The 22103-nt window shown below is 34.3% G+C and overlaps 1 protein-coding gene across 5 annotated transcripts; it reads left to right on the top strand.

The window, feature by feature from the left end:
• The first annotated feature begins 1288 nt into the window (after positions 1–1288).
• Positions 1289–19877, top strand: LOC149907139 (protein regulator of cytokinesis 1-like). Of its 5 annotated transcripts, none has more exons than XM_090103519.1 (15): positions 1289–1332; positions 5881–5993; positions 6285–6484; positions 6579–6699; positions 7438–7667; positions 8096–8244; positions 8606–8773; positions 9273–9445; positions 9736–9883; positions 10118–10246; positions 11530–11666; positions 15274–15381; positions 16835–16973; positions 17759–17875; positions 18350–19877. In XM_090103519.1, exons 2-15 carry the CDS (start codon positions 5959–5961, stop codon positions 18740–18742), a joined length of 2247 nt encoding a protein of 748 aa, XP_089959645.1. In that variant the 5' UTR covers positions 1289–1332; positions 5881–5958; the 3' UTR covers positions 18743–19877. The 5 variants fall into 5 exon arrangements, with proteins under 5 accessions (XP_089959645.1, XP_089959648.1, XP_089959646.1 ...); XM_090103522.1 differs by having other exon boundaries at positions 1308–1332; positions 5923–5993; XM_090103520.1 differs by having other exon boundaries at positions 1313–1410.
• Positions 19878–22103: the final 2226 nt, after the last annotated feature.

Below are 22103 nucleotides of genomic sequence, written 5' to 3'. Positions count from 1 at the left end.
AACAAAAAAAAAGGCCGTAGTGCGGGACGGGGTAACGGTGATTTTCATGTGATTAAAAATTAAACCTATAGTCCGACCTATAGTAGACTTTTCACTGTAACGATATCGCTATCTATGCGGGTGAAACCGCAGGGCATTGCTAGTACTATTATAAAGGCGAAAGTTTGTATGGATGTTTGTTACTCTTTCACGTAAAAACTACTGAACCGATTACAATGAAATTTAGCACAGATATAGAGGGTAACTTGGATTAACACATAGGATAGGTTTTATCCCGGAAATCCCACGGGAACAGGAACTATGCGGGTTTTCCTTTGAAAACGCGGGCGAAGCCGCGGGCGGAAATCTAGTATTTGGATAAATTTTATCAATTAGTTCGTCTTCAGAAGTGGCTATATTACAGAAATCACTATTATGTTCAATTAAAAGCGCGAAATTTAAAAACCTAAATTTTTTAATGTTTTGAGAACTAATTTGGATAACTAAAATCTACTAAAATTATACGTCGCTTTAACTCCAAAATATAAGTTAGCTAATGACGTATAAATACGCAAAATTTAATAACTTTATTATGGTACGGGAGCTATTAACGTTTAAAAAAATGTCATTTTAGTATAGTTGGATTTTTGATATAAGTACCTACTGTTTCTCTTGCTATTTCGGTTAGAGTTCGGGCTGTCTGGCTGGCGGTAGTGGTTGCGTTTATTAGTGCGCACAGGAAAATATCCGTAATTTAAAGTCATTTATTAACGCGTAATTTTTAATCTTTTGCCTTTAGATAGATCCATCAGACATAAATTTTTATTGCAAGACGTTTTTTTCGTTGTTAAATAGGTGCCATACGCAATTTTTTATTTCAAAATAAGTAATTAAAATGTCATCGAAATAAGTGAAATTACATCGGAGTAAGTTGAAGGGTCGGAAAGTCCCATAAATCTTTAAAAACATGCCCTTTAGATTAAAACGGGAACTTTCTTGTTCGAGGGGGGATAAAGGGCTATCACACCACATAAGTCCCTTTATCGTGTCGGGACTCCTTTTTAAGTTTTATGGGCACGCACATTTTATCGACTTAGTTTTATTATATAAATATAGATTATGTTCTGTGGGCGCGGCACCCGCGCGGCGGCCATGTCATATATATTACTAGCTCTGTGGCCAATCTGTGGCCACGTCTCTAAAAAAATAATGTTGCCAACTTGCCAGTTCTATTTAATTAAAAAAGAATTAAAATACCACCAGAACAAGAAAAATCTGTAGAATAACAATCTGTGGAAACTGGTGGAAACAATACAGTTTCATTGTTGGTTTGGTTGGTGTTGAGCACGTTGAGTATGAACATCTATTTTATTTATTTTACGCAAGAGTATCGAAAAGAAAGAGGTTAATTCGAAAAATTTTCTCCACAAGGTGGTCGCATTTTTGTTTGTATAATTATTAATCTAAACAGTGTAGACAAGAGTGGCACGGTCTACTACTACTTAATTTTATTTCTAAAGAATAAAATACAATGAAATGGAGAATGTTCACTAATTTTGATTGTTAGCACTCCATATTCTCTGTCAAAAATAAAAAATACCTACTAGTGAAAAAATTACTTCGATACGTCAATTAGTTTCCGATTTAGAAGTAAAACAAGTTGTAAACGCCCGGTGATGGTGTGACGTCACACCACAACACGCTCAGGCCGGGACTCCACCAAAGCAGAGATGTGTGCGGTGTGCTGTGTGCTGTGCGAGAAGAGATGTTTTTCAGCTCGCGGGACTCCACCAAAGCGGAGATGTGTGCGGTGTGCTGTGTGGTACTAGCAAGATGGCCGGCCGCAGTGTTAGCAACCTGAAGTGAGCTGATTATCGTACCAGGGGCGTAAAATTATCGTACATTAGGCGTTTTTGGTTCGAAATTATCGTACTTTTTAGAATAAAGTCAATTATAAATAAATAAATTATATAAATTGTAATATTGATAAGTACAGTGCGACACAAAAGAGATGAAAATAAATGAGGGCGCCACCGTCGCTCATATAGCAACACTGATACTGCGACGCAAGCGATCTTGATACTATAGAATAAAAATCCAAAAAGGTATATAATATAATCTAAAATAAATACCGCGATTTAAACCGTTATAATTATTGTTTCAGTGTAGCAATAGTGTAATTTAAGACAAAAATACATTAGTATTTTAATTGACCTACCTAGGTCAAATTTTACTTAAATGTATTTGGAATTAGTTATTTTATAAAAATCGGTCAAGTGTTTAGACTGCAGAGGCGCACATAGAATCAAACATACAAACAAGCATACATGCAGCTCAAACACATTACCCTCTTTCTGGGTCCGTCGGGTAGAAAAAAACAAGGCGATTTGAAAACCACATATTTTTATTTTTTTTGTAGATAAATTTTGTACATTAATATAATTCATCAAAATCTAAATATTCTACTCCTTCAAAGGACTGATCATCACTCTGTTTCGAAGTACTGGCAAGAGGGTACGGGGCATCTTCAGTATCTGTAAATATGATACAGTAAATATGATTTTTTTTCTTATGGTTTGATTGATTAATAGATAGATAGCTGTATGAAAACAGTTATCACTGTACTATGTAGTAAAATCTAAACTAGGTACTTTATTTGAGGCTGGTTGGATTGGATATAACTTCTTGACTCAAATTGTGCTGGTCGCACTATAAAAACTAGTTTTTGTTTACATACAAATAACCTCAAATTAATTTGCGAAAACGTAATAATCGCCATACATACATACATTAAACACTCGTCACTAATGGAATATTCTATTTTACGTAGTACTGAGCAAAAATAAATGGAATCTCACCGGTATATTCTGCTGTACGTTTGTAAACGTTTTCCAAATCAGTCAATAAATTTCCAGCTTGAAATTCGGACAAACACCGAATAAAAACTTTATACACCACATTACGGACACCGCTACGTTTAACCTTTTTCATGATATCTCCTTTTTTATTTAAATTTCTTGTTCTAAATAACAATTTTATCTCAATAATTCTCCACTTCACGAAAAAAACAACAAATTTTTATTCAACTTGACAGCTACATTGCCAATTCAGGGTTGCCAGGTAATGAAAAACGAATTAGTTCCAAAATAATTAATTTCATCTCTTTTATGTCGTACTATATGCAAGTTCTCTATAGTTAATCTTTGTTTAACTACCGCTGTCAAATCAACGGGACACTGAAACCCAAACGTTTTACGTGCCTTAATATTCATTATACTCTTTGGTTTTACGCGTGGTACAGATTACAGACCTGAACCGATTCCATTTCCACTTTATGTTCAATAAACGCGCCAAGTTTAAAATTCAATCTGACAAAATTTCACTGTTCCCATGAAAGTTCGATATGAAATGAATAATGAAACACGTCAAAATTTCATATTTGTATGGGTGAAATAATATAAATTCTCGAATTTTGCCTGATAGAAATTATCGTAAAATCAGCGTACGATAATAACATGCTATCGTACATCGTACGTAGGCACCAAATTATCGTGTTTGTACGATAATTATCGTACGGTTGGGAACGCTGGCCGGCCGGCGCGCGCGCGGGGTTCTGCGGGTTGCTAGCGGGCGAGAGGGGGGAGGGTGACATCGCTCACTGCACGCCGCTCACATCTCTCGTCTCCACTGCGCGTCGTCCGCGCACAGCTCACATCTCCGCTTCCATCGCGACATACAAATATTACACATCTCCGCACAGCGATCTCCACTGAAGCTGAGCGGAGAGGAGACGTGTCAATAACTCAATTCTATTGGTTGTTTAAAAAACATCTCCTCTCCGCTCGTCTCGTCTCCGCTTTGGTGGAGTCCCGGCCTTAATCTGGCTCACTCAGTCCGCTAGCGATCGCGCGCCCGTGCCGTCGAAATTATAATTAAATACTTTTAAAAATGTCCAATCCAACCAGAAAATCATGTGTTGTTCCTAAATGTAAAAATACAACTACCAATTCGCCGGATAAGTTGTTTTTTATAGTTGCAAAGGACGTAAACAAAAAATGGTCAGAGGTGTAAATCCTTTGGTGTCAGAATTTTCCGTGTTCTTACATAGTACTACATATTATAATAACATATTACATATCTGCGTAGGAAAAATAGCCTGTCCAGAACTTCTTAGCTTAATAAATTATCGCATCCCATCCAGATCGACACGCTCAAAAGACTTATTTCATATACCAACCGCCAGAACCAATATGGGTCTTCGTGTGCCTCTTCACAGAATGTCTAGTTTTTATAATACCTATATGAATGATCTTGATATATTTTTTTTCTTGTTCCTCTTCGTCTTACAAAATGAATGTAAAAAAATTGCTATTGAACATGTAAGAATGTTAATATGTAAAGATTTTGCAAATACGTAGACCTATTTACCTGCGTCTTTATGTACGCATGAAAATATTAATCAACGATTGTCTTTTGTGGTTTTTTCCTTGTCTTTCCTACTGCTGGGTGTTGGCAAAAATAATATTATATGTTCACAGTGAAACCACTATAAGGAGGCATTTTCATGTATTTTTAGTTAATAAGATTTTTTTTTTGTTTTATATATCTCTGTCTTTGTCTCTGTATGTTTTCCAATAAAGAAAATAAAATAAAATAAAATAAAAAATATTTTGAGAACATTGCAGCTGTTTTGCGTTATCCTTTGTTTTCTATACAAGTTTTAATATATACTCACAGTATATACTAGACTGTGCTTCTGCTCTGCTCGTATGGGCTAGTATAGGTAGATGACTAGTAAGATTTTTTCTTGTTTTAAGTTGAGAATGATATGGAGAACTATACTAAAATATAAGTTGGTCGGGGGAAGAATTAAACAAAAACAGGGTATTCCACACAAATAAAACAGGGTGTTCCACACAAATTCAAATGTCAGCAGGAAAATGAAGATAAACCTCAGAGACCAGCAGTGCAAAAACGCCATCGTATAGAATATTTTGAGAAACTTTTAAATAAAGATGAAACTTTGGCATGACTGTTATTTTATTAAACGAATAATAATTACTATTATTGGACTATTAACGAAATTCGCGGACGAAAACCCATCAAAATACTGCGCAAGCTATAACACCTACGACAGCGCTGCCGACTTGATACTAAGCGCGGGGGCGCGGCCGCGCGGCGCGTTGTGACGTGACGTCACAAGCGGTCACGTGACTTTAGCGGGACTCGATATTTTTCGAAACTTTGAATGCGTATAAAATCAAAACTACTTGGTATTTTTGAATACGACAAAAACTAGTGTATTTGTATACATACAGGCTTTACTGAGACACAATTTCAAGGGATTTGGTATACCTAGTAACATTCTTCATTACCAAACGCCATTGCTAGGCAATTTTATGGTGATTTATCTCAACTTTGAAAAGTATCATCCTATAATACCGTGATTTCTAGCTATAATTATTTATCAACGATTTGTATTTATTCTTATATTTTATTGCTATATTTTTTTCTTTCATTTTGAGAAAAATCTGCATAATGATACTTTACATAAGAATAAAATTACATTTTAAGTACAAGAATAAACAGCAGGACAAATCTAAAATAAGTGTTGAAAAACTTTTTATACACATAAATATTGCCAGATGAAAAAATAACACCGGCTGTCAGTGAAAGGACCTTTGCCTGTTTACGACGTGACACTTGAATCTTGATTCATTGTATAAAAATTCAGCCAATCACAAAGCGGTGTTTGGACGTTTTGCTATAACGAACGATTGAATTTTAAAAACTCAAAGTTCAAACGTATGAAATCGAGACCGTTCATATTACGAAGTAGGCTGTGTCGTTATAATTTTAAAAATAATTTTGTCGTTGCTCACCAAAACTTTTATTTTTTAGAATTGAGTTTAAAATTGATTCACGCATGTGAAAATATTACAGAATTAGTGTTGAGTGTGGTGTATTTTGGTAGAAACAATGATTGCAATTACAGAAGACGTCGGAAAGCTTTTGTGAGTAATTTTCCATGAATTTAATTTACTACAATACTATGTTATTTACACCGGTATAAATACTTATTCTTTTATCATATTGTTGCCAAATGATAATGCATTTGTTTTAATTTGTATGAGTTACATTTTTCTACATACTTACATGGTACCTACGTATTTCGCATATAATATCTTTGGGTCTTGATTTCTTTCCAAAGCATCAGTTCAGCTTACAATATAACCTACCACGAAGCAACAATATGAAGCAGCAACAAAATGTTATTATGTTTTATTTCATAATTTCTTCCATAGTGAGGAGGTCCTCCAAGAAATCTCTCAGAATGTTCGTACATTGATGGAGGAACTATGGTTATCCTGGTCTCATTTGGGTGTTGATGAAAAAGCGAAAATAAGTAACATCACTAGGTTGGTACAAATAGAAAAGGAGTTACATCGAGAGGTCATCTCTGAGACTGGTCAAAAGCTCAGCGCTTTACAGTCACAAGTTGATAGTAAGTAAAATTTGTATGTAATTACAAGTGAAATGTGTTGTTTATAATTCAAAATATCTTTACTTTATAATATCTGTTCCTTTTCTGTGTTTAGAACTTAAAGAAGAAACTGAAGAACTCAGCCGATGCCTCTCAGTTGATATTAGTATATTAGATTTTAAAGAAGATATGATGTTAATAGACTATAAAAAACTGTTGGAAAATCAAATTGCAGGGTAAGTAATTTTTTTATAATTTTACTAGTGTGGTATTCTTTTATTTAAATATAATCTATAGAACTTATCTGTAAAAGAGTAAATTATAAAGTGTGACAATAATGCTACAAGATCTTATATTGAACTGTTATATGGGTATGTTCAGTACAGATTAAGGTTAAGGTTCAAATTTATAATGCACTCCTGTGTAAGAATGACCTCATGACCCATGAATTAGATGACTCTACCAAGTTAATTGATGCTCATTAAAGTTTTAATATGTTTGTTGATCAAGGCATGTTTGAGTAACCTTAAGTATTGTGAGTGTGTTATTTATTAAGCTTATTAAGCTTCAGTTGACTGTACAACATTATTATTTACAAAAAGACTTATAATACCTATAGTTTTTTGTATATTTAAAAAATCTACCCATTTAGAAATTAAAGACTTTTTAACGGATTTTAAACGCGATTTATTCATTATAAGTATTATTTTCCCGACGTTTCGAACACTTTACAGCGAGCGTGGTCACGGGTAGACTGAGATGTTATACATCTTGACGGTCCTAATCTACCTATTTTGAAAAGCAAATTATTGTGTGCTTTTCAATCAAGTTAATGAACATTAATGTTATGAATACTACATTATAAAATGCATTCAAATCTTAATCATTGTTTTTATGTGTTTATTTTATTATTATTTTTTATTTAAGTATGATAAAATAATTAATGTGTAATTTATATGTTTATATACATACAGATACAGAGAGCAAGTTGAGCAGCGCAGGACAAAAATGGAAAGACTTCTGGAATGGCAGAACGATCTGGCTGATAAACTTGGTGTCACCATACAGGAATTGCAAGAGATACCTCTACCGTCTGAAGACGAGCTTAACAAACTCAAGGTTCATTTGGAGATGTTGCAAGCAGAAAGGGACAAGAGGGCAGAGATCTTTCTGAACACTCAATTTGAAATTAAGGATATAATGGGTAAGTTTTCAAACTTAAAAAAAAAAGAGTATGTTTGCTGAGCACACATGTTAGAAGTGAAACTTATTTGGAAAGATTTAAATATACCAAAATCGTCGCCGAACTCCATGACGTGACGGTTTTGCCATGACACAAGCTTGAATTTTTACTCTCAAGACGCCTAATGAAGTTTCACTTCAAAAACTTTGTTTATTTTATTTGGTAAAAATTGTATATTCGTGATTTGTGTTAATTAAACATCAATATTTAATCTTTCACCTAAATCATATTTTGCTTTTGTTGTGAAACTTGCAATTAGTGTTTTATAATTATTCAAACAATAAAACACTAAAGGCCACTTGCACAACTGGCTAATAAAGTAACCGATAGCCTGTTTAACACTTTCAAATTAAATTTGATGGATTGATATTTATTTTATCTTCTTACAGATAAATTGCAAATCAAACCTCAGAACAAATTTGAGCATGCAGTGGTTACTTCATTGTCTGTGGACTTTAGAGTGACTGATATGAACATGGATCGTCTTGCTAAGCTACAGCAAGACTTACAAGAGAAATACGAGCAGACCAATAATAGGGTAAGCAAAATAAGAATTGGAACATACTAGAACATTTTATATTCATAATATAAAGGAATGAATGCTGCTTTTTGTTTGTATGTTTCTTTGTATGCAAAGTAGTGGGAGTTTTGTATTTACTCCTAAAATAAGCAGTGAAAATAGTTTTACAGCAAGACATTGAACATTACATTCAACAACTTGACAAGTTGCCCTTTAGTCATTCAATTAAATGTTGTCATTCAATGAACGCGCTGAACATTCAAACAAATAGCAGATTCAACCAGTAGAATGCAACATGTACATTAAACATATCTTTATAAATTATAAAAAAAAATATAATATATTGTACAGGTTTTAAAACAAGTTCCTTATTCAATAGGTATTGGAGCTTCGTGAACGTCTAGCCAAGCTGTGGGATTGTTTGGAAGAAGACCAAATCTATAGAGACAATTTCTTGCAAGCTCACCCTGGTTGCAATCCCCATACTGAGAATGCTATCAAGGAGGAGCTTAAGAGATGTGATCAGATCAAACGCCAGAAGATTTCAGTAAGTACTAAAAAATACATCTTTTATGAAATTTAACCGCATCCATATCAAGTTAAATAATTTTTTGTAGACCAAATCAATTGAATTGATATTATATCAATTTATTAAGGTAGTGTTTTGTCTCAACTGTTGAAAATAGTATCAGTGGATATAAAAATGTACATTTTCTAATTTTAATCTGTTAAAGGAAAACAATGTATCTCACTAGTCCTAGTCCTTACGGCCTGTATAAAGTTCTGTGAAAAAAAATGTATGCGTGTACTCTAGTACACACGTAAGAAGTGAAACTTCTTTATGACCTTAAAAATGTCACGAGTATGGCGTAACGCAAAAATGTCACGCGTACGGCGTAACGCAAAAATGTCACGCGTACGGCGTAACGCAAAAATGTTACACTAAATTTTTGTCCAACCCCGATAAAGAAGTTTCACTTCAAAAAATTGAAAATTAATAAGTGAACAACAATAAAAATATTTCATTATGTATTTTTCTTCACTAGGTATTTGTAGCAAACGTCCGCACAAAGATCAAGCTAATGTGGGACAACATCATGTACTCGCAACAAGAGCGTGAGGAGTTTGTGCATTACTATGAAGACATTTTCACTGAAGATACGCTTACATTACATGAATTGTACTTGGATAAAATTACCAAGTTCTACAATGAAAATAAGTAAGCAGTAGAATATAGGACATAGTAATTTGTTTTTAATTAATCTTTTAAGTTCATATTCTTATATTATGTCTGCTTATATTGATATCAATATAAGCAAAGACAACAATGACAGCACGCAATTCTAAATTTCTGTGGTCCAAGAAGCTTATATCTAATACACTGGAGATTGCACTATGACCATTAACTTGTAACAAGAAAATATGACGTTGGACTTTCACACCAATTTGCCAAGTTAGGTGCTATTTATGATATGAATTAACTAGAACATTCTATTACTTATGTCACAGGCAAATCTTCGATCTGGTATTAACCCGCAAGAATCTATGGCTCAAGATGACAGAGTTGGAAGCTCGTGCGTCAGAACCGGGACGGTATAACAACCGCGGGGGGCAACTGCTCAAGGAGGAGAAAGAAAGGAAGGCTATTGCTAGCAATGTTTGTATTTTGTGTATATTAATAACTAGGTTTCCGCCCGCGGCTTCGCTCGCGCAGTAATAACTTTTTTTTAATAAAACGAGAAATATCCAAAAAAATTACATCAAACACTCCCATATATAATAGTCGCCTGCGCACACTTAACAATTACACCCGGTATATCAAACTGTAATAAAATAATATTATATTCTTTAGGAATGAATTTGAAATATTCATTAATAACGATGTTCACAGCTTCCGAAAATCGAGGCGCAAATTCGTGATCTGGTCATGGAGTATGAAGCTGTATCTGGCAGAGAGTTCACTGTCGATGGGAAACCTATTCTGCAATTGATGCAAGACGATTGGGAGACTAGGAAAGCAGTAAGTTCTATTTTTAAAATAATTAAACTAAATCCATACTAATATTATAAATGCGAGAGTAACTCTGTCTGTCTGTCTGTTACTCAATCACGCCTAAACTACTGAACCAATTTGCATGAAATTTGGTATAGAGATATTTTGATACCCGAGAAAGGACATAGGCTACTTTTTATCCCGGGAAAATGACGCAATCCCGGAAATCCCACGGGAACGGGAACTATGCGGGTTTTTCTTTGACTGCGCGGGCGAAGCCGCGGGCGGAAACCTAGTTGTATATAAGTCTAAGCTCTTTTTAAATATTTTTTAAGAGTGTAGCTTAGTATAGAGTGATGATTTTTAATTTTAATGGTGATTATATTATATTGGTCATACTATATGATGATTAACTAATAATTTGTATGTTTAAATATATTTCCCATAGAAATTGGCGCCAAATTATACCTACGTGACTTTATTTTTACCCTGTTCTTTGGTGTCGCTGTTAACAGCAAAGTTTAGTAGCAACTAGCTTTTCACCTGTGGCTTAGTTAGATTAATCTAAAACTTAATGATACACTAGAACCTTCTTTGATTCATTCTATCTATAAAAAGGACATCACAATCTGTTGTGTAATCTTAAAGATTAGTATTACATACAGACCGCCTCCTCGGTACAGTGGTTGACGCGTGAGCGTAGAACCGAGGGGTCCTGGGTTCGATTCCCGGTGGAGACGAAGAAAAAAAAATGTCTCGGTCTGGCAGGACACAGAAGGCTGATCACCTACTTGTCCCTAAAGAAAATCAATCAGTGAAACAGATGTATAAATAATGCATCTGCCCCTTACCCCACTAGGGGACACGGGACTTCACTTTATTACATACAGATGGCGGACTTTGTTTTATGCAGTACTAGTCAATCTTTATGGCCGCTCTTAATAATAACAACAACAACAACAAAAATACTTTATTGTGCACCACAGAGAAAAGTACAAATAAGGACAAAATACATTAGTTAATAAAAGAGCACAACAGGCGGTCTTATCGCTCATACAGCGATCTCTTCCAGACAACCTGGTGGACAAGGAGACGCAGTGCAAAAGTAATTAAAAAAATGTTGTGTGGTTTTATGAAACCACGGTAAAAGTGAAACTGTTCGAACGGTTCCGAACACTGCTCTATACTCGGCAGCCGACCGTCACGCGACATGCGCTACACAGACCAAAAAGTTTGAGACGATGTAATAAAAGTTTCACTTTAAAAAGTATTAATGTAAGAATCAAATGTAACACATTGCTGTATCCCAGGAGCGGCACAACAAGGTGTCGGCCCGCAAGCAGGCGCTGACGCCGACGACCCCTTCGTTCCGCTCGCTGGCCACGTCGCCGCTCGGCAAGCGCGACCGCACCGCCGCCGGACTCGCGCACACCGCCGACCGACACAGGTACATGTTTGTTTGAAATTGATATAATTTATTGTTTTATGGCATTCAAATGCTTTTTAAATATAAGGGCTGATTTTTCAATCCATAAAACTTATTCGTAGAACGTTTTTAAAATGTTAGTTTTATACATTATAAAACTAACATTTTAAAAACGTATCGGTCAATTAAGGAAAGCTGGCATGTTCACAGTACTCACACTTATGCAATTTCACTTACAGTATGTTCAAAAATAAATGCGACTCTAGTTTCATTTTAGACTTGAATTGTAAAATGGGTGCGTTGTAGATAAATATATGCAAATATAATTATGTAGGTACTTATGAAAGCTCTCATAATTTACCTGTAAAATTATAATTTAAAAGTAAATCAATTGATGAAGTTAATTATTTATTCTAATAATAACCAATTGGATAAAAGTATTAATAATCATTCAATTATCAAATAAAAATTAAATTTCAGGTCATAAAAACAATACAAATAACACGTGCGCTTACTCCCAACACACGGATGGTTGTTTTGATAATGATTTAAATAACGGGCGTTTTTTTAATAATGTGATAACTCTGATTATTAATTAGTAATTTGATTTTTGAAAAAAAAATGCCGATTTTAGTCAAAATTTATATTTTTCTAACAAGATCCTTATCATCCAAATTTCCACCTTGGTGAGAAAAATTGACATTTCTAATGAAAATGAACAAAAAATTAAATGATTTTATTAAATACTGTAAAATAGTCTATAATTCTTCCATTTACTGTATCACAAAATTCTTCATATATTTTTAGATATTCGTACTACACGAATTACATCACCCTGTATTTATAAACAATTGCAAAATATGACACATACATAGGCCGGGAGATACTGACACAAAATTTCGGGTCATTTGTAACAGAATGGCGGTTCTACAGAGGTCTTATTACGCAATGACTAAAAGAAAAATGATGGTCAGAACTCAGAACGCTGGTACCGGCGGACTAGTCGCGTGGGCGTTAGTCGAACTCGTCGGATAAATAGCGAAAGTCAAACGATTTGTAACACAAAAATTTTAGAATTCACCGATAGCCCATAAAAAAGATGTAGGCGGTAGTGTCATGCCATACTTTTCCGGTGTAACTTACAGCCATACCGACGCGATGCGTTGATTAAAAAAAAAAACAATTCAAACATTTGTACCAGGCTAACTTTTGCACAGGTAATCATCATCGTGCAGACATTTACGAAAATCGCCATGCCATACTTTTCGGACGATTCCAAATGGCCACCATACCGCCGAAAATCTGCAAAAAAAAAAATTTTTTCGCCAAACAATTTGTACCAGTATTGCATTTGGATTTTTGGAGAGTATTTGATAAAATGTGACCATTATTATATTTGCCATACTTCTAGTAGGGGGAAAAAGTGCTGCCATACTTGAAAATTAATTTATTCGTCACGTTTCAAAAATACGACTGTACAATACGTAAAAGTAATTTTTTACAGTATGGGATCATTATATTCTGTTTGTTTGTATACAATTCTACCTAGAAAAAAATCGCAGATTGCAAACATGGGGCGGATGATTGTAAGACTTAAGCCAAGACGTAAAAAAAAAAATGAAAAGAATTGGCGATTTGTACCAGTACGGCATTTTTGGAAAGTATATGATGCAACGTGACCATTATTATATTTGCCATACTTTTAATAGAGGGAAAAATTAGTGCCATACTGCTACAAATCGTTCAAACTACGAATAAAATCTTACAATAAGAAAAAAATCTTATACACATTCGCCACCTCCCACAGGTATGGCATTATCACACTTCTATTTATAATCATTCAGGAGTTGTTGAAAAAAAATGTAGGGTGGTACAAATCGTTTGGCGAGAAAAAAAAATTCAAAAATTATATGGTATGGCGACCATTTGGAATCGTCCGAAAAGTATGGCATGGCGATTTTAGTAAATGGCTGCACGACGATGGTTACCTGTGCAAAAGTGAGCCCGGTACAAATGGTTGAATTGTTTTTTTTAAATCAACGCATTTACGTCGGTATGGCGGACTGTGGGTCAGCTCACACCGAGACGCGACGCGGCGCGACGCTGCGCGCACATTTTTCATAGAGCGACTCAGAATATACTTTATTCACTACACGAAAAGATACACATTGCTACGCCGCGAGGCACCTCGAGGCGCAGCGCTGCGTGGTGCAACGTAATCTAAATTCTCACAATGTAATGTGTATCTTTTCGTGTAGTGAATAAAGTATATTCTGAGTCGCTCTATGAAAAAAGTGCGCGCAGCGTCGCGCCGCGTCGCGTCTCGGTGTGAGCTGACCCTAAGTCACATCGTAAAAGTATGGCATGACACTACCGCCTACATCTTTTTTAAGGGCTATCGGTAAATTCTAAAATTTTTGTGTTACAAATCGTTGGACTTTCGCTATTTATCCGACGAGTGTGACCAACGCCCACGCGACTAGTCCGCCGGTACCAGCGTTCTGACCATCATTTTTCTTTTTGTCATTGCGTACTAAGACCCCTCTAGACCGCCATCCTGTTACAAATGACCCTGAATGATGATGAAATTTTGTGTCAGTATCTCCCGGCCTAACATGTGCAATGTGTAAATGTGTTGACGTTCCAGCTCTTCTTAATATACCTGTATTCCAATTGCCGGTATTTGACAGTTTACGTGACATTTTAATATTATCGTGTAATACTTTATTGGATGGATAAGTTTTATCCAAGCATTGAAAAATCGGCCCTAAATTTATAAAGAATAGAAAAAAATCGATCACGAGGCGGGACTCGAACCCGCATCCTTTCGCGCCATTCCGGGGCGGATGCCTGACCAATTCAGCCACTCGTGACCCACCAGAGCAATCGAATTTATTTGCGAAAGGATGCGGGTTCGAGTCCCGCCTCGTGATCGAATTTTTTCTATTCTTTATAAATTTATACATATTTGTTAGTTTTTTTGTGTTTTTGAAATGAAATGAAATAAATTTATTTGTCCATTTTATGTTTTACAATTAATGTACGACAGTGGGACCCAAACTAAGTGAAATACTTGTCTTGGGACAAGATTTACTAGCTTTCCGCGCGGTACCATACGCATTGCTTATATATTTTAGCCTATCTCGAGAAATGGGCTATCTAACACTGAAAGAATTTTTCAAATCGAACCATAATTTCTATAATTAGCGCTTTCTTCAGCTTTATGATATTATTACAGATGCTTTGTTGCTTATTTAGCATAGTTTTTTTTGTTGTTAATGTGTAAGTATTTTAGTAAGTATATTTCTTTTTCCTTAGGTTGCAAACTTTAACATTTGCTTATTCAATTAGCCTTCTTCTAGAAGTATTTTTAAACGAACTGAATTTAAACTGTAGCATTTACATATAAAAAATTGATGTCAATAAAAAAATTGATGTCAATTTTCTACAAAAACAAGTACATAATATTATGTTTCTAATGATGATAAAATCAATACCGTGTGACTATTTTACCTCTTTACTTCTTATATTTATCGCGCTAGCTTCGATAAACAATTAATTACAAATTTGCTTGATATGCTTAAAATATAACATGTGAAAGAATTTAAGCAGTTTTTCCAATTGATAGATTGCCCGTCAAGAGACAACTGGTGACGGGCAGCGCTAAAAAAGCACCTTCTACGTTTGCGTCCAATCTCTCTGCGCTCAAGAGATCGGCGATTACTACTGTTAAGAGGTAAATATATTTTATTTATTGTTGTATCTAATGAAAATTATTTTAGTCATCATATCACTGCTCCTACTACTCATATATTAAGGGTCATATTCATAATATTATTATTGAATTACCTTATTAAATTTGATATATTATTTTAGTTAAGTACTACACATTATGTGGCTGAAATAGTAACCGAAAATTAATAAATTATGAACAATAACCAATCCATAGATAATTAAAATGCAATTAAACTATGTGTGCTAGTTTATCTTAATAAATATTTCATCAAATTAACTCACTACGTAATAATATTTTAATAGCTAAATTATAGAACATGAATTACAATAAATACTCACCAAGCATAATTTCTCATTAATTACTACAATGTATCGTTATAACGAGAGAAATTACCAGTAAAAATAGATGAAAAAAATTGCAATATTTTCATTCCTTCCATAATTACAGTGCCCATTTATGAAACTAATGAAGTGAACACAATTTCAACATCCGAGGCAAGTGTGATTAGTGACAGTAGCGAAAGCATTAATTACATTACATAAGTAGAAGGAATGGGAACTATTGTTGCTATGTAGATCATTGGGCCGGTAAAAGTAACTGGACAAATTGCGATTGGAGCTATTTAATTATAGCAGCTATTTGAATTGCAATATTCATTGGCGTTAGCGTATTATTACGTGTATAAAACGTTGAAACATTATGTTATTTAGATATCGGCGTAGTAGAGTTGTTACTTTGATTGATGTGGTTTTTTGTTTGTATGCTATTAGCGTATTTGAATATCGTATAATTTGTATTTTAATGTGTCAACAAGATAGGTCTAATCTCTTTCCGATTTATTATAAGTACATAGATTGGCAATGGGTTTACAATCTTGCATGTCACGATACTTGCGAAATTTAAAGACAACAATGCGCAATGTAAGGAAAATAAACAATTTTAATTAGTTCATTAAATTGTAAATTATGGTGGATCTATTGATTGACTCTTTATTGTGAATAATATAATTATAGTAACGCAACATTTTGAAATAAATGGTACTTACATATTCTAATGTAAAAATAAATGAAATCTTAAATTTTGTTATTTTAAACAAAAAAATTTATAAGTTAACACAATAGTTATATTAAATATTACGTATCATTTCATATAAATTAGTATTAAAATGATTTCATCATTTTTATGATCATGCTTCCTGATTACTACCCTTACACTTTTTAATTTATGTAAAAAAGCATTAGGTATTCAAAAATTATATGTTACTAGAGGTCCGCCCCGGCTTCGCCTGTGGTACATATTTCGCAATAAAAGGTAGCCTATGTCCTTTCTCGGGTATCAAAATATCTCCATACCAAATTTCATGCAAATTGGTTCAGTAGTTTAGGCGTGATTGAGTGACAGACAGACAGACAGAGTTACTTTCGCATTTATAATATTAGTATGGATTTAACAGGCGTATAAGCGGAAGGCTAGCGGCACGTACCGCAGATGGTGTAGGGGATAACGTGAAACGCACACTGAACTATGGGGAAGAGGGCAAGAAGACGCTCAAAATTACTGTCAACGGCAGCATCCTGAAACATAAGCGACCCGTGAGTATTTGATATTAGTGTAGTATTAGTTGTTTAGAGTATGTGATCAGTAGAATTTTTGTTTTAGTTATAAATAAAATGTAGTTAATGATTAGATTTTTATCTGTATTTATTAAAAAAGAATAGAACATTAAAGAGTAAGTTTAATTATTAGTAGTTGTTGATTTGATTATCGTAGAAAATTCATAGAATTTACTCTGGCTAAACTGTACTTTATAGGACGTCGTGTTGAGCGTTATTTTTTTTGTGGGTAGCTATGGTCCTATGGAACCTAAATGTGAAATTTCAGCTGACGGATATTATCAGTTTTTGAGTCACGAATTTTTGAAAATTAGAAAATTACATGAAAATCAAAATGGACTAACTAGTCATTTTCTGAATATTTAAAAAAATCATTTTTTAAAATACTCCGCGGCGACTGGTCTCCGAGAATTGCAGGATACTTGATCGCCTGTGCGTATCGTATGGGAGAAAGGCCTTATTTATGCCTAAAGTTGAGTTTTGTTAGGGAGCGAACCTTCTGTACGTATATTCTGTGCCACTACTAAGTAGTACCTTGACCGCCTCCATGGTACAGTGGTTGACGCGTAGCACCGAGGGGTCCTGGGTTCGATTCCCAGTAGAGACGAAGAAAAAAAAATGTCTCGGTCTGGTAGGACACAGAAGGCTGATCACCTACTTGTCCCTAAAGAAAATCGATCAGTGAAACAGATGTATAATGCATCTGCCCCTTACCCCACTAGGGGACATGGGACTTCACTTACTAAGCAGTACCGTGTACACAGTCGCTGGGCCGGCGCCGCAGCACACGCCGCTCGCTGGACGCCACGCGCTCCACCGACGGCGCGGGGCGCGACCCGCTCACTGAGTCCACGCTGCTCACCACTTATACGGACTTTAAGGTCAGTTCTTGTATTCATGTGGGTAGTTCTTGTATTGAACTTGATGTTTTGTAGATTTGTTTGTTGTATTGGTATTTGTGGTTTTGTAAGTAGTATTGGTAGATTTATATGTTTTTGGAAATTTATTAGTTATACTGTAGGTAGTGTTGTGTGAAGTCTATTTTATATGAATGTACCATGTATTGTATTCATAAAAATACCTAAACATGACGATACATTACTCCTGGTGTCCCATCAACAAACATTTACACTGGAAGTGTTGCTTGATAGATATACTTATTGATTTAAAATGATATGATATGGATATGGATTCAATATAATTAGTGGTATTAATACTTTCACTAATGGGGCCCTAATAAAACAAAATTTAAAAACTGACTGTGTGCTTTCAGAGCAAAATATCTGATCCAAAAAAATGTATCTATACCTCAAAGTAAGTTTATGCTTTTGTTCATTATCAACATTAATTTTCAGGATGGCATCCATGAAAAGCAAGTGAGCCGCAGTTCGATGGCGTGCAACCCTAATCTCATCGTCCCGACCATAGTAGTACAAAACGACAAAGAAAACACCCCAAAAAAACCTCCGCGCAACTTTCAAATGACGCCTAAAGTAGGTAAAGAGAACAACCTGCCCGTTACCCCCACAAATCTCATATTCACACCCACAAGACTAACCAGATCGGCGCTAAAACTCAATAATGATAGGTTTGCTACACCCAGGACGCCATTAAGCTCGAACAAAGCCAACCTCCAACGTCAGAACACGGCGACAAACATGGCGGTGAAAACTACGCCCGGTAATGTTAGCAGATCGAAATCACATTCCCATCTCATCAGAGCGAAAAATCTACCGCCTCTCATCTAAGATTTTTCGGTCCGATCGTTGGTGTAATGTATTTTTTGTGTGCTAGCCTTATGGAACAACTGACGTGTACTGTATATTGAAATGGTTCTAATATAAAGATAACTCCATACAGTACCTGCATATTTAAACATATGAGAGACTATAATTCCGGCCAAGAGACGAAACCGAGCATTTAAATAATGCTACGACATTATTTTTTTTATGTAACACACGTTACCATAAAAGTCGGAATTGAGAAATGTGCCTTTGAATATTTATACGCACTGTTTTTAATAATTAACATAACATCTTAAAAGGTTCCGTCTTTTATGATAACTTACATAACTATTAGCACATCGCCTTAGTTTATATCGCTCATATGTGATTTTGAATGTTTTTACTGACCATGTATGTATATGCCGTAGGAATGTACAATAAGTTATTTTTCAGTTAATTGTTTTATTTTTATTTAAGTTTTCTTTTCGTTTTACGCCAGCCCATCGATTAATTTACTTGTTAATTTAAAAACTACACAAATTCTTCATTATTGGTTCGTTCGATTTGTGTACATATATCTCGTTTTGGAAAGGAAATTGTAGTTTTTTAGGCAAAGGCCTTTGATTAAGACCAAAAGGATTGCGTCATTGAAAAGTCCAATCTTCAATATAATAATGACTATTTTTATTATTCTTAATGTTAATTACGACTGTGTTATGATTATGAATAGTATTTGCTTTTGTAGATTAAGTTTTTATAATTTGAATACAATATTAATTTAGTTTATTATTATTTTGAGTGCGTTTAATTCCGTCATATTTTTATTGGTTTAACCATTAGCGTTTAAAAAGGTTTTAATATAGCATTTAATTTTATTGCGACATTAATTCTAATAATTATTTTGACTTTATTTTTAAGTATATTGATAATTTTACATGCTCGTGATTCAAGTCTTTTCGACACGCTCAAATATTGTGGTTGGCAGCTAAAGTTGCTGCATGTACTTAAAATGATCAGTATTGAAATGATATTGTCTTGATTATTGCACTTTGGTTTTTGAATTTCGCACCATTCGTATTAGTATTTAATTTTAATATATAATTATGTAATACATGCAATGTGTAAATTATGGTTGTAATATATTATTCATAGTTTAAAATTGGCGTTTTATTCATGGCTCTATAGATTTAGTTTGGTTATACAGAATGTCGATATATTTCGATTTTCATGTTCGTCCTAATGGGAGAAGGTTTAGAAGAGCAGTGCAAGAAGATAAGTATGAAATAGAAGTTATATTAAAAAATAATGACTCCGAAAAAATATTTGGTAAAATCGATGTGGGAAGTTTAATGTGAGTATCCAACATTATTTTAAAGTAGAAAGACCCTTTTTAAAAACTAATTATGTTCATTATTAAATATTAGGAAGACTGTTCTTGTTTTTAAATTTAATAAATTGTTGATTATTCAAACTTATTTTTGAAATACGTGGTCATTTTTATTGTAGAGAGCTGGCTACTCTATCAATATGCATGATCAACGATAAACAAGAGGTCATAGGATTCATGTCCTTATGCGACTACCCTGATATACCCGCCGTCAACCCGGCTGATTGGGAAACTTGGATGAGGAATATGTATCGGTAAGTTAGTCATTGAAGTATTTTTATATTACACTAGCGGTCCGCCCCGGCTTCGCCCGTGGTACATGTTTACGTTTTCTCTACATAAGAACCATCCTCGTACTTCAAGGAATATAATAAAAAAAGAATTAACGAAATCGGTTCAGCCGTTCTCAAGTTATGCGCTTACCAACACATTTTGGGATTCATTTTTATATTATAGATTAGTATGTAGTAGTCTACTTATATTATAATTGCGAAAATTTGTAAGAATGTTTGAATTATGGATGTATATTTGTAGCTCTTTGACGCATAGTAGTTGATCAGTTTTGTGTTGTACAGGGATAGATTATTATAGTTGATTAGAACATAGACTACTTTTACTAATACTGAGGGTATTAAGTATGTTATAAATATATTAGACAGAATGTCCATCTCTTCTCTTCATTTACTAAAAGTTTTGTTGACAGGAAATTCTATTTATCGCGTAATACACTTTTTATACACGCCATGTGTTGCACCGAATCAATCGTTGGTTATTTTTTGGAAGAAGCCTTGATCAGTCTTTTCAATAATGATGTATATCTACAACAAGTTATACTGATGGTGCCTCCGAATTGCCCAAGAGGTTTTTAATTTAATCATTCATTATATAAATAATGATACCTATATCTTATAATTAACTTTCACTTCCCAACATAATGGTTTAACGATTTCAGAGTGTATTGTGAAATATCAGACAATTAAAAAACACAATTACATGAAGAATAAAGCGAAACGCACAGACGATGATGATGTCAATTACCACTATTTTTATAGCGCCCTTAGACAGGACTTTTGCCCTAAATTGAGAATACGAAGGGCTGTGTGAGTAGATTAACGTTTGTTTATTATTCTGCCTTACTCATTACTAATCAATTAAAAAAAAATCTAGAAATAATTACGGAAGAATTCCAACAAATACCCGCGGCCCCATCATTAAAGCGGCTCGACGGAACACAGTGGGGTTTTAGTCGGTAAGAATCTGACATAACCCACGGCTCCTTCCCCGGGGGCCGTGGGTATCTTTGGAAGATTTCCCCACTATAAAAAAAAATAATTTGGAAAATCCAAAAGTGCACGCCTCATAATTTTTTAATTATTATTTTTGTTTATTTAATAACAATTAAACCACATCGAATCAGACCCTGAAAAATGAAAGGGTTCTATTCCTGAGCATACTCAAGCGTAAGAGAAAAAAAAAGACTCGATTAGTAAAGTATTTCGGTCGCTATCGTGTTAACAAGAAAAAGGATCCGCACATACAGACACACGGACGTCCAAGACAGAACTTTTTTAAACTGTTTTTTAACTAGTTTAAATAACAAAAATGACATCAAAAATATCATGAACGTTAAAAATAGTGTTTTTTCTTAATATGTGTGTGTATGTATTATCTTACAAGTGCAATGTATGATACATAAAGACATTTTAAGTTTGAAAAATCAGATGTTTTGCGCGAAGTGACAGTAGTACCCACCTCAACGCTTCGCTTATGAGGCGTGCAAAAGGTGCTATAGACATTCTTAGAAATACTGTATCAATTTCTTATTCTCGTACCTTTAATAATTATAATCAGTGAAGAAGATAACGATGATGTAGTAGCAATTCTGGAAAAAAGTTGTCCGAAATTGAGAGAATTGTACGGTGATTATTACATAAGCGAAATTATTGGCCGCCATCCTGAGATGAAAAGAAAGATCATTGTTAGCGAGGTGAGTGAATA

The sequence above is a fragment of the Colias eurytheme genome, chromosome 7 (assembly GCF_061535395.1).
Source record: "Colias eurytheme isolate Ceu_HAF_F1 chromosome 7, ilColEury1 Martin Lab GWU primary, whole genome shotgun sequence".
Classification (NCBI taxonomy): domain Eukaryota; kingdom Metazoa; phylum Arthropoda; class Insecta; order Lepidoptera; family Pieridae; genus Colias; species Colias eurytheme.
Note: the sequence above shows the minus strand (reverse complement) of the source record. Positions and strands in the feature narration are given on the sequence as shown.

Excerpts from the sequence above, each read along its gene's own strand:
- LOC149907139 (XM_090103519.1), top strand. The coding sequence starts at position 5,959 with ATGATTGCAATTACAGAAGACGTCGGAAAGCTTTT. Across the intron at positions 9,884-10,117 it reads GGAAGGCTATTGCTAGCAAT|CTTCCGAAAATCGAGGCGCA; the intron begins GTTTGTATTTTG and ends CGATGTTCACAG. Across the intron at positions 15,382-16,834 it reads GCGATTACTACTGTTAAGAG|GCGTATAAGCGGAAGGCTAG; the intron begins GTAAATATATTT and ends TGGATTTAACAG.